General features: G+C 34.2%; 2 protein-coding genes across 2 annotated transcripts; both read right to left on the bottom strand.

Moving 5' to 3' along the window:
* Positions 1-2,293: 2,293 nt before the first annotated feature.
* On the bottom strand, positions 2,294-3,343 carry LOC114371739. The gene is made up of 4 exons (XM_028329089.1): positions 3,272-3,343; positions 2,971-3,162; positions 2,553-2,879; positions 2,294-2,470 (listed from the first exon to the last, which is right to left on the bottom strand). Exons 1-4 carry the CDS (start codon positions 3,341-3,343, stop codon positions 2,294-2,296), a joined length of 768 nt encoding a protein of 255 aa, XP_028184890.1.
* Positions 3,344-7,200: 3,857 nt separating this feature from the next.
* LOC114372613 (pectin acetylesterase 12-like) lies at positions 7,201-12,415 on the bottom strand. Its single transcript, XM_028330269.1, has 12 exons — positions 11,935-12,415; positions 11,268-11,350; positions 10,816-10,945; positions 10,650-10,723; positions 10,085-10,171; positions 9,880-10,004; positions 9,723-9,783; positions 9,283-9,336; positions 9,067-9,144; positions 8,854-8,959; positions 8,615-8,760; positions 7,201-7,875 (listed from the first exon to the last, which is right to left on the bottom strand). The coding sequence occupies exons 1-12, from the start codon at positions 12,146-12,148 to the stop codon at positions 7,768-7,770; spliced, it is 1,266 nt and encodes a 421-aa protein (XP_028186070.1). The 5' UTR covers positions 12,149-12,415; the 3' UTR covers positions 7,201-7,767.
* Between the last annotated feature and the right edge of the window lie 878 nt (positions 12,416-13,293).

Below are 13,293 nucleotides of genomic sequence, written 5' to 3'. Positions count from 1 at the left end.
CGTTCAGATACACTGATAATTGATTATCAATATATTGTAATCAATTACACCATTTAAAAATCAATTGGAACATTGCAAATTCAGTTAAAAGCTTTTGAAATCAAACTTTGTCACTGGTAATCGATTACAGGAAACTGGTAATCGATTACCAGAGAGTAAAAACTCTGGTAACTTAGAAAATTTTGAGAAAAACTCTTTTGAAAAACAAAATTGTGCTATGTTTGTTTTTTGAAAAATCTTTTCAATACTTCCCTTGTGAAGTCTTCTTGATTTCTTCTCTTGAATCTTGAATTCATCTTCTCTTGAATCTTGAAATCAAACTTCTCTTGATTCTTGAATCTTCTTGATTTCTTCTCATGAAACTTGAAATTAATCTTGATCTTGAACTTGTTGACTCAATCTTGAAATCATTCTTTAGCCTTTTTGTTATCATCTTTATCATCATCAAAACTGCTTGAATCAACTTGATTCATTATCATGATTCATCATCATGAAGCTTGCTTCTAGACATAACAATCTCGTGATTATAATCATAAAGGTAGAATTACAATAAAATAAACATCCCAAAATAAACCTCAATTTGATCCTCTAAGGATCCTTAGTTGTGTTCCTTCTAACCCCAATTGCGATAAACTCATCCCTTATCTCTAAGTGGGCTCACGTGTTTAGTCTGACAGCGATAGCGGTGTCTCTAGTGATTTTCTAAGATTTCTCAAGCTTTTCCTCTAGTTGTTCTATTAAGGTTTCTAAGCGTTAGAGAGAAGGAAAATGGATTAGAGCCTCAATTTCACTATCTCCGAGCGAGGGACATTTCTCTCTCTATTTGGGTGTATTTGGAAAAAAATAGGGTTTTGGGAGAGGAAGAAGGGAGAATGAATTTGGGTGGAAAAGAGAGTGTAAAAATACTCTGATCCTATTATTTACTCTATTTTTTTGTTTTATTATTTTATAAAAAATGAATTTTATTTTACTCTTTTATTAAATAAATAACCAATTAAAACATCATTTTATTTTCTAAAATATCATTTTACTCTATTTATTTTCTAATACTATGAGACCCTTATTTTAATTAACAAAAACTATTTCCTCTCATGTATTTAATTTCTAAAAACTTTATTAAGTTTTAAATAAAACGCTTTTTATTTATTTTACGAAAAATGAGGTGTTATATCAATGGAGTGGAGTGGAGTGTGGTAGCATAAAAAAAAAATCTTTTTAATAAAAAATTTGACAAGAAACAATTGTGTCTAATTCATTTAAAGAACAAATAAAATTAAATGTTTTGATATGTTGATTCAATCTAACTCAAATCGTTTATAAACCGATTGATTTAGGTTAGATTTCATTTTTCTTTTAGAAAATCAACCCAAATCAATCTATTTAAATTTAATTGGGTTGAATCATAGATTAGATCAAATTCAACCCAAACTCACGACTCCGCTTACACTTGTAGTCATTATTGCTTTGTTTGGAGAGTATTGCTAGGTGCACCCAGCATTCTAAAAAAATGGCAAAATTGTCCTTGCTTATTTTTCCTCTTACGGATCAACTTGATCCGTAAGAGGAAAAATAATAATTTATTAATTATACAACATATTTAAAGATATTTATTTTATGATAAAATTTATAAAGATATTTATTTCATTATTTATAATATAATTTAATATATTTATTTATTTTATTTATTATAATATATTTATAAATATTGATTTATTATAAATAATTAATTTTTTAATATATTTTTTTAGAATAAATTTGTTTAGAAGATGATATTAAAATACTTACTCAGTCCCATTATAATTATTGTTTAAGGTTATTTTATACATATTAATAAAAATCAATAAATACATAAAAGATAATAATAATTTTAGTAAATTAATATTATCATCACTAATTTATTTTTTATTTTTATAATTAATTTATTTTTTATGTCCATTTTTTGTTTAATTTTTTTCTACTCATGATGTCCATTTTTTGTTTAATTTATTTTTTTCTACACCCTTCAACTTCTTTATTTAAATTATATTTAAAGTTATATTTAAAATTATTTTTTATTAGTTGGTAAACTAAGTTAACTAGACCATTTATAATATTTTACATATATTATAATTAAGTTAACTAGACCATTTTAATAACACGTGTGTATATAGACACAAATGGAATACACAATCAATGGAAATAAATAAAACTAACATTACTAATGAAAATAAATAAAACCAACGCTACTCATGAAATGGGTTCATGTACAATATCTGTATATACATGGAATATCAATAGAAAATATGTAAATAAACTACGCCTGATCTGTGCGTCGCCTGCGTCTAGACCTAACATATACTAGATGGTCCTGTGTCACACTCCTGGCCAATCTGAGGCATTCTTCGATCACCTCATGTGTCGATGAGCCAGGCGTGACCACCCCTAGACTCAGATGGCGCTCCAACCTCTTAGCAATGTCATCACAAATTTCCTGTTACATACAAAACAAACTGATTACACAAATTATTATGCAAATATTGAGGTAAATGACATAAATTATTAGTATTACTTACCACTGCATGTCTAGGCTCCTCCACAGATGTCGACGATGCTCCTGGCTCCGGCACGTGAGGGATATCCGTCTGTGGGGCCTGAGGGACGACTCGGGGCTGCGGGGCGTGACCATGAGGCAGAGGATCTGATGCGTGGCCTGGTGTCATAAGAGGATGGGAGATGCAGAAGAACCAGTCCATGTAGTCACTGGAACACACCCCTAGCACAACGCACACCTCACCTGCTGGAACGATATGATCCTCGTAGTGCATCCACCTGTCGTGTATATCATCATACGAGACCCATGAATCGACAGGAGGAGCAGGAATGGTCTGTGTGTAGCCAAACTGCCGCACGACCCTCCGGTCGATAATAAATAGCAATAGGCCCCCAACGCAAGAGACCGGAATAGCATGATCTGACGTGGAAGTCCCGGACCTCCCGATGCTCCCCATAAGGGATCCAACAGACATCCGGAATCCGGAGTCGGTCTAGGTGCTCCTTGTACGCCGGCGTGCGAATGCTCTTCACGGTCTTCTTCGTCGCAATCCACCTGCACGCACGCGAGGAAGCCTCGTCGTAGTCCTGATCAGCGGTGGACTCCGCGACCGAGGGAAAGTGCTCGTAAATCTAGCACTACAGATGTAACATTAAAATTATAAACATTAATAATGAAAGTGTAACAAAATTTAAAGTTGAACATTGTTGAGCCTGAATGAATGAAAAACATATTTGTTACCTGCAGCAGTGTGATGTAACTGCCAAGTTGTCGACTGTGGCTCATAGATGCATCGTTCAGCTGGTCGTACATATGAACCAGAGCAGCCACTCCCTAGGCGTACCTCTCTGTCATACTGAGGTCACGAAGGGCCTCCAAGTAGACAACATGCACATTGGTTGCACTCTTGTTAGCAAACAGAATGCAACCCAGAAGATGGAGAAGATATGCGCGAGCCGCAGCTGTCCAATGACCTGTCTGGCATCGACGCTCATATATATCACGTACCCACTGCAGGCGTACGTACAGTCCACGACACTGGGCTGTCTCAGCCCTGGCAGACTCTATAGAGACAATCAATAAGTCGACCAGCATCTGAACCACATCGTCCACGTGCAAGGGCTGAAAGGCGTGTAAGTCTCCAATCACAGGCAGATGGAGAAGCGAGGAGACGTCATCCAGCGTGATGGTGAGCTCTCCCACCGGGAGATGGAAACTAGAAGTCTCCCGGTGCCACCGCTCCACAAACGCGGACAAAAGTCCCTGATCGCCGGTGTCTACCGAACACGCGATCAGAGGACTTAGTCCTGTACCAGCAATAAGTCCCTCAATGGCAGGGACAGGCCTGCCTAAATTGTGGACCTTCCTCCCATGAGATGATAGCTTCAATTCAGGACGCTCTTGAATTGAAGTATAAAGGAATGCAAAATTTGTTAAAATCATCATTTAAAGGATTAGTGTAACCACAATAGTCTGCCACAATAGTAATAAAAATTTCTAGGGCCAACCATGTGGATTAGTGTTTTTATATTAATTAAGGACGTTGGTGTCATACAAGCACTAGGTATTGATGGTTTGGAATATTTGGATAATTTCATACAAGCACTAGGTATTGATGGTTTGAAATATTTGGATAATTTCATACAAGCACTAGGTATTGATGGTTTGGAATATTTGGATAATTTCATACAAGCACAAGATATCTTTTGGAATTTTTTAAATGAAGTAATTCATGCTAATCAATCAATACTATTTATCTATAATCATAATTCATACAAGCACTAGGTGTCAACATCTCAATATAATCATAATTCATGCTAATCAATATATACTATTTGGATATGATTGTTCTTTAGTAGAAATTGAGTAGATGTAGATCTATGTAAGTTAGTCCTTGGTTGCTTCTCTGCGTGATTGGAATTTAGAAGGGATGCTGAAACCTTGGTTGCTTATCTGCGTGTACCCTCATAAGCTTCAGTGGATGAGTGAAGTCTTAAGTCGTTTTCTTGAATTATTGGTTACTGGAGGAGAACATGGTTGAATGTAACATTGACTATTTACATGTCAATATAATCATAATTCATGTTAATCAATATATACTATTTGGATAATTCCCTAAAAGAGGATATATCTATATATAATCATAATTCATGCTAATCAATCAATACTATTTATCTATCTATATGTCAACATGTCATTATTTACAACCAAATTGTGACTAAGGTCAAAACAAATTGTAACAACAATCTAATAAGAATGATCCAAATTACAACCAATATTTACTATTCTACCAAAGTAATGCTAAACGTTGAAAAAAAATTTCGTCAAATATATAAAGTACTCACCTTGTTCAGAGTTCAAACGAAGACCTTGTATTAAAGAAATAGCCTTGATGAAGTAAGCTACAAATTTCAGAATCAAAAACACACAAAATTCAGAGTTAGCAATTTTAAAAATGCAGTTCTAGACAACTTCCGGATCAACATGATCCGTAAGCTGGTTCTACACTACTTACGGATCAAGTTGATCCGTAATAAAGAAAAGGTGTAAACACAATTTTCGGATCAAGTTGATCCGTAAAATTTTTTGGATCATGTTGATCCGGAAATTGTGTTTACAAATCTTGCGAATCAAGTTGATCCGTAAGATTTTCGGATCATGTTGATCCAGAAAAGCTTACGAATCAAGTTGATCCGTAACCTTCCCTGTCAACACCCATGGCGGAGACAAAGACGAAGAGGAACTTACCTCGACAATGCTGACGCGAGGATGCAGCAACACCACCGTCAACACCCACGAAGAAGAAGACGAACGAAGCACGCGATTGGAAGGTCACAAAGAAGACCAGCGAAGGTCACGAAGAAGACGCAGCTAAGCTTTTTCGAGAGGAAGAAGAAGGATTGGAAGGTCACGAAGAAGCAGGAATGGCGAGGAAGAAGTAGAAGAAGCAGAAATGGTAGAAATGAACAGTTTTTTTTTTAAATTAAGTAGCCCAGGGGTACATTTGTCTTTTCCTCTTAATTGCTGGGTGCACCAGCAATAATGCTAGGTGCACCTAGCAGCACTCTTGTTTGGATTAGGAAATGTTGGTGACCAATATGGACCATAACTAACAAGGCCCAACTCAACTATCCTAACCCAATGGAAAAGCTTGACTCCCTCTGAGAGGAGTATATCATAGAGACGGCATGAGAGAATATCATAACCGAAGCTAAAGGAAGAAAAACCAAAGAGGATTCCAAGCTGCCATGCGTAATTCTAGACTCTAGTGGTTAAGTGTGAGCTTTGTACAAAACCAACTTGTACGGGGTTAATACTGTAAAAAATACTCTCTGTTGACTCTAAATAAACACCTGTTAAAGAAAAGTCAAAATTCTCAATGTTACTAACTAGTAAGTATCATTCTTTTAACTAATTTATAACTTTAGTTGATTAATTTATATTTTATTTGATTGAAATAGAAGTGTTTAGTAAACAAATTTATCTTCCTAGTTTACAGTATTTTTTTTTTAATTCCTACATTGCACTTTTGATTTCCATGATGTAGTATTCGAGAGATTTCAGTCCTCACATTTTTATTAATTTTCAAAATTAGTAGTATTATTTAAAAATTTAAAATTAATCTATTATTAAATAATCCACAAAAAAATCTCAACAGAGATCTCATCTTAACACACTCAACTTTCAGGTTACTTAAATATGGTCTAGACAACCGAAAGAAAAAATTATACTTCCCTTGTTCTCTGTTTAAGGTGATAAACGAAGTCTACAAAGCCAAAATTTTAAAGGAAACAGATAGTTAAACGACAATCAATCCCACATCAATGCCCATCACCTCTTTAAACAGCAAATCAATGTATCTAACTGCTTCCAACTAAGTTCCTTGATAGTCATCGCTAGCTAACTCATCCAAGTATGCATGTAGCTTTTGAAGTCCATCAATTTTGACTCTTGTTTTTTTAGTACCTTGAGCAAGCAAAGGAACCTTTCCTGATGCTACTTCCTTACAATCATCATCTTCTGAATCACAGATTCGACCTCGGCAGCATTATACAAATAAATAAATATCTATGAATAATTTGGCAAAATTTCGGTAGTTGTGTCCTTTCCAACAACCAATGCTATCTGAGATATATTATTATCTTTAGGTTTACAGTAATTAACATATGAAATTAGATATTTGATCTTTTGAATTGATTCTTATTATATTCATTTTTAAGGTTAATTAACTACTTTATAAAAAATCCAATTTAAAACTGAAGTGATTGCATGTTAAAATAACACATTAATAGGATTGGATTGAATGACTTTTGTTCAAAATTAATCTAATATATGTTGCGGACACTCCTTCTATGTTTCATATAAACTAAAATTGCTAGCAAATCATGTTTGTATGTGGTGGCGTAGCTATGTTGGAGATGGCAACAAAAAAATAAAAATAAATTGAATAGGTATAAGTAATAATTTCCTTTAAAGCAATAATTTTCTATGTACAAAAATAAATAAATAAAACAGAGTTAGATAAATGTGAAAACTTGACATTGATAATTGCAAAACAAGGGAAATATTATAACATAAAAAAATCATCCTACAGTCCTCATCAATATTAAAATTGAGGAAAGCATTTCAGGCCTGGACAATAAATAATGAAACATTATTCAAGTCATCAGTGTATATAAGAACCATTGATAATTAAATAATCTATTTTTCATTCCAAAATGAAAAGGAAGGAGATTGAGATTATCTCATCCAAATACTGCCAATGCTTACTCCATTACAGTGTGTATATTCTAATAGTCTTTTACCTCTCCCAATCTTTGCAAAAAACCAAAGGCATTTGCCTCAGCTTTCCCAACTAAGTAATCTATACATGAAAATCACTCCCACCAATTTACTAAATAATGGAAAAGGCTTATTAATTTTGCACTTCAAACAACCATTTATTGTCTGATCATAAACTAAACGAGAAAATGCTCACACTTTTTAACGTTTTCTTCTTGACACACTGTCATTTGGTGAATTTCATACTAGTCCCACCAAAGATGGAATGAGACCTGCATAATTTAGTAAGTCTTTTGCATGAATTTCACCTAATAATAAAATGTGTTAAGAAAAATGTGTCAAAAAAATGTATTACTAGCATTCCTCCCAATTGAATAGCATATTTCCTAATCGCAAGTAATAATAGATCCAAATGAATGAGATGAGGGAAATGGTGGAGATTGACGAGATTTGGCTCATCTGAAGACAAGATGGTGGCATGTATTATCACAAGGGTAAGGACAATCAATGGCCTTAACAACTGCTCGGTCGAAATACCAGTCTCCAACAGAAAGAGCAATTGCCTGCATAAGTGCATATAGTTTAGACTTAGACAGGAAGATCTTAAAATTTAAAAGGGAAGCATAAGAAAATTATAAATACTAGCTTCAGAGATCAAAGATAGAGTCCGAGAACACGATTAGGTTTTAAATAGCACCGACATGGAAGATTATAGAACCACCACTGGATAATCTACTATGTTATGATTGACTTTGATGTGAGCTTACTACTTATACTGATAATAGTAACAGACTAACAGACCACAATGCTTAAGTTGCACAATGCAAGGCTTAAACTTTTTTATTCCTTTTCTTTCTTTCTTTCTTTTTTTTGAGAGGTTCTTTCTTTCTTTCCCAATAAGCACATATCATGAAATGGAATATTGCCATTGTTTCAAACAACAATGTCGTGGATCCATGGCGGAGGAACAAGAATAAATAAAGAAAACAAAAGTACTTCAATGCAATTAATACTTTATATATCAAATATCTAACTGGAAGCCTATTCTACCTCAGAGCAGAAGGATGAAATATTGGCAATCAAACCCCATTAAAAAGCAGATTCCATAAGCAAGCATATATGGCCAATAAACAAAGCATGCATTTACAATTTCCTAGAATTTTTATCAAGGTGAATATCCTATGGCAAAAATCATATAATCATTAAGTAATTATAAGCTCAATCTAGTATACAAACTCCTCCACATACCAAGATGCGATATTCTTAACTAAAACTGCATTAGAGACATGATGAAAGACCCACCTTGTTCCCAATGACAGGAGAGTTGTCAGCAAACCATGTATCCTGCCTCTCAGATTGGCAGTGAGCAAAACATGAATTTATGAACAATCCATTCTGACGTGATCTTGAGAAGCCTTTAATAGCATTCAGCATTTGATTCCTGAATCCTGTATTAGATACAGGGAAATGACTTGTTACACTAATTTACTGAAGATATTTTTGTACTTCTAGTGAAAGCTATATCTCATACGTCAAACCACCTTGCAAATATTGGATTTGTGAAGAAGTACATTTAGCATGATTTAATCTGCAATCATGCCAAAAGCCATGGGGATCTGCTGATGAAGGAGCTAAGCTTGATTGGACCTGATGATAAACAGAAAATATTTGTTTAAGTATAATATGTCTACAATTGATTTAATGCAAGATTTATCGGGAATTAAGCCAACCAGGTGACAAAATCCGACATTTACCTGCCATGAGTCATAGGCAGTATTAAGAATGAATAGCGGGGTTCTAATACCAGCAATCAAATTCTGAGGGAAGAAGCACTGAAAGAGGGGTAAAAGATACATCACTAAAAGCCAAACTCAGAGCAAGTAACAATTATGGAGCATCAAATCTTCGCACATTCATTCAAATGAAACTGATTTTTCTAAATTTTCAAAATAAAAGATATTTATCATTACCGAAGTGGGATCAAGGTGACTAGTACAAATGTGTGGCAGATTCTTTTGCACTCCCTGCAATGGATGGACAAAATATTTATCAAGCTGTAAGAGCTATAAACTTATAATCATGTCAAAATGGACAAGTTTCAAACCATACAAGCTAATTGGCATGTAGCAGATCCTCATTTCATATTAAACAAAGTTTTTCAGAATTCAATTTAACTCCAAACAATATAAGTTCCTACTGAGATTTGGTGAAAAACCTTGTGAAGATCCATGATTAGAACAGCAGTATCCAGCATGGAGTTTGAGTAAAAATGACATTTTATTTCACATTAGCTTATTTGAAATAGTTGAACCAAATACTATTAGTCAATTATCACGATGACCATGAAATAGGAAATGTTATTTTGCTTTCATACTTAAAGAAATTGGTGGCCTCAAAAAAACTGTGGTACCTGTAGCCTTACGACACCACTGAAAAAATTCCTGATGGTATGTCCCCTGGAGACATCAATCCTGTAATAGAATTAACAAAAAATTTAAGGACCAAAAATCCTGTGGTAATGATGGAAACGGCATTCATGGAATGAAATTCTGCAGTTAGTCACATACGCATCAAGAAATAATCCTGCATCACTAAGACACTTCACTTTCGTAGTCTGTGGGAAAAAACCTCTGAATTCATCACAGTGTATAATAGTAGCCAAACCACCAGCCGAGCATCCAGAAAGAAGAGCCTGAAGCAAAAATAGTAGTATCTAACGTGAGAACAAAGATTATATAAGTAGCAATGTATGTGTGCATATGTGTGTACAACCTGCCTGGCAAATCGCATTCCCTTTGACATCAAATCTTCGATTGCTGCCGACCAAATACGCTGTCCTCTAAATTGCAGTTGCGCAGCCTGTCTCAACAGATAATATTTGCCAGTAAGTATTGTCCAATGTAAAATTAAGTGCGTGAAGTGTCATCAACATCATGCCTCAGTTTTTTATATGTTAAAATTGTGATTATCTACACCTAACTGGTAACCAAAAAATAGATGTATCTACAGCTAACATTAGAAGAAAGATGTTACTATTATCAAAACTGAATGAAGAAAGTTGGAAGTCGGCAAAGTTCATTAAGACATGTTGCAATTCAAAGTTTCAAAAAAAAAAAAAAAAGCAAGATAAGAAATAAGAGTTAAGCAGAGGTATTTGTATATTCTCCTATTATCAAATCAAATCTATATACTGCAACGAATGCTATTGCAGATACTACACTAATATTGTAAGCTAACTACGTTTCTTTTAGTTTTTTTTTTATTTCATCTTCTTGTCAGCCTCCACAGAATTAAACACCGTTTCAATTTTCAATAACTCCAAGACATCAAAATCTACCTTATCTTCACCATCCCCAGCAAAAGAGGCACCGTCACAATAACGAATTTTCACTCTGTTCCAGTTGAAAAAATCTGCAACCATAAGGAAACAACATGAGGAAATAGGGGCTGGGGATGGAGAAAGCATAAATAGAATAGTTCAGGTAATTAAATTGAATGAAAACCTGGATTATCTTCAACATTATTGCTTAATATTCCAGTAAAAGGTATCTGTTTTTCCATGAATGTTGATGACCCACGCCGTGTTTTCTTGCGATAAACACATGATCTAACGTCATTACACCACCCACCTCCCTGCCACAGGATTTACACTTAAATACCAACAGAATTTTTTATAGCACAAAAGGGAAGTAGCTTCATCAACACTTGGAAACAACCATACATGACATGTTCAGATCCCAAATAATTTATCTGAGTATTTTCAATCATTATCTTTTCACACACACAATAAAAGTCAATTCCAACATTACTTACACTAGAAATGCTTACTCATTAATCTTTACACAATTAAACTTGCATGGTATATTATTTCGGTATACAAATCTAAATCTATTAAGAAGATATAAATAGAAGCACGTGCTACAGATCAATTTGAAAGATCATATTCATGTGATACCTCTAAATTAACGATCCAGCTGTTTGCTCCTGATCCATATCCCCGATGCAAATGATAAGCAGGCAATGTTCCATCCAAGCAAACTGCGACAACGAAAGAAAAGAAATATATTTAGCTAAATTAAAGGGCTACAAATTCTTATCTATCACCCAAAAATAAGGCTCTATATATGCTTTCTTTAGTTGATAAAAGTGTTGGAAAACTACTAGACAGGACGCCAATGACAGATTCACTTAGAAGATTACTGCACAAGTTCAAACCGTAACTCCATAAGCAATTCTGCCATGCTGCAGCTACTCAACTAGCCCCTAGGTGTTAAGGGATCTCCCAGAGAAGGTTGTCCACCAAGTGGAGAAAGTGACATCACGGATTCAAACCCACACTGATGGAAAAGGTGGGAATTTGTACCAGATCCTTAACAACTAATATCAGCCCGCATAGGCTCTGTAAATGCTTTAGTTTCTGAGTACATGCCTTCATATTTTTAGTCATTTTTTAAAAATTAATTGACATGCAACAAGACTTTCAAGCAATTTTTAATTAGATGAACTACTTTCTAAATAGCAATGGATCTTACTAAAACAAAAATCAGAACAACTAATCAAATCTGCTTCACAAACTCGCATTCATGAGATGAAAAAACAAAGAGGGTGGAGTTATACTGTACCTGCTCCTTTGCCAGCAGCACTTTGAATAACTGTGAGTCCAACCATGAGAGAAGTTCTCCCAAGGAGGGATGAATGTACCTGTTCTTGAGACTCCAACAAAGAGAACTCGGTTTCATTGAAGTGGTGATATTCATAGGCAGAAAAGGAATCAACCCAGAAGCTGAAAACAAGTGCTGCAACAATGCCAAGCCAGAAGAGGTTCCCCATTCTCATTCTGGCTGCTGTTGCTGCTTGTTTGTGAAAGAAACAGCACACAAAATGCACAGTTGGAACAGCAGAAGAAGCCAAAAGGTGGTGTTTTTCCTTGGTTGATTAATAATGGCCCAAACAATGCACTATGTGCCAAATACTAGAAAATAGAGAAATGTGGGAAGGTTCATAATAATACTAAGGAGAGAAGAAGGAAGAAGAGGGATATATTTATAGACAGTGAACAAACAGTGTTTGCCGGGCTTTTTTCAGGTTTTAATTTCAGCATGCGCGTTTCGGATCTTATGTTTAAGCCTTAAGGTTTGATTCAGTAGCAAGACCGGACATAACTTTCGGTCTTTCATAACTTGCTATTACTATTATCGAATTAAAATTAGAATTTTATTTTAATAATTACTATTGAACAAATACTTGTTATAATTATCTCTATATCTAAAGTTGTTGTAAAATAAATAGTAATCAAAAGTGCGTTAATTGAAAATAGACCATTAAAATAAAAGAATTGGCTCTAAAGTGAAAGGAGTACTGCAATAATGGTCCTTAATTTGAAAATCAATTGTTTTTGTTGATTTTATTGTAATTAACTTTATACTTTGTTATATATGTATTTGGTTTTATCATGATTCTCGATCCTGAACTTTTTAATCAATGATTTTGAGTGTACTTTGTTATGAAACATAATTTCATCCTATTCAACCACGTCCAAGAATGCAAAGATCCAAAATGAAGTGTGACAAATGAAGATTTAAAATAAAAATATGACAAATGCCATCGTTTCAACCAAGTCCAATAAACGAGTGTAAGGTCAAAACCAACGTTTCAATACTGTGAAATTTTCATTTTTCTATGGCATAACCTCTGGCGCATAAAACTAACACCATGTTTATATAAAAAATAAACAATTAATTAATCTTTACAACTTCAACTTAAAATGTATATAACCTCTGGCGCGTAAAACTAACACCGAGTTTATAAAAAAAAAAAAAACAATTAATTAATCTTTACAACTTCAACTTAAAAGAGTTTAGAAGTTGGTTGAGTTATAGGTTAAACGATCCATCATTTTTAGTCACGTCAATTAGCTATGTGACAAGAATTATACGTGGACCGGATCTAGTTCTTGTGGTACCCAATTTACAATTCAGAAC

The sequence above is a fragment of the Glycine soja genome, chromosome 10 (genome assembly GCF_004193775.1).
Source record: "Glycine soja cultivar W05 chromosome 10, ASM419377v2, whole genome shotgun sequence".
NCBI lineage: Eukaryota > Viridiplantae > Streptophyta > Magnoliopsida > Fabales > Fabaceae > Glycine > Glycine soja.
This window is presented reverse-complemented; position numbering and strand designations above follow the sequence as displayed.

Coding starts and splice junctions, on each gene's coding strand:
- LOC114372613 (XM_028330269.1), bottom strand. CDS start 12,148: ATGAGAATGGGGAACCTCTTCTGGCTTGGCATTGTTGCAGCACTTGTT. Junction 10,724..10,815: donor TAATGTTGAAGATAATCCAG/GTTTTCATTCAA, acceptor TTATGGTTGCAG/ATTTTTTCAACTGGAACAGA. Junction 8,761..8,853: donor ACAAATCCAATATTTGCAAG/GTGGTTTGACGT, acceptor TATCTAATACAG/GATTCAGGAATCAAATGCTG.
- LOC114371739 (XM_028329089.1), bottom strand. CDS start 3,343: ATGTACGACCAGCTGAACGATGCATCTATGAGCCACAGTCGACAACTT. Junction 3,163..3,271: donor GTTACATCACACTGCTGCAG/GTAACAAATATG, acceptor CTGTAGTGCTAG/ATTTACGAGCACTTTCCCTC. Junction 2,880..2,970: donor CTTATGGGGAGCATCGGGAG/GTCCGGGACTTC, acceptor GTCGTGCGGCAG/TTTGGCTACACACAGACCAT.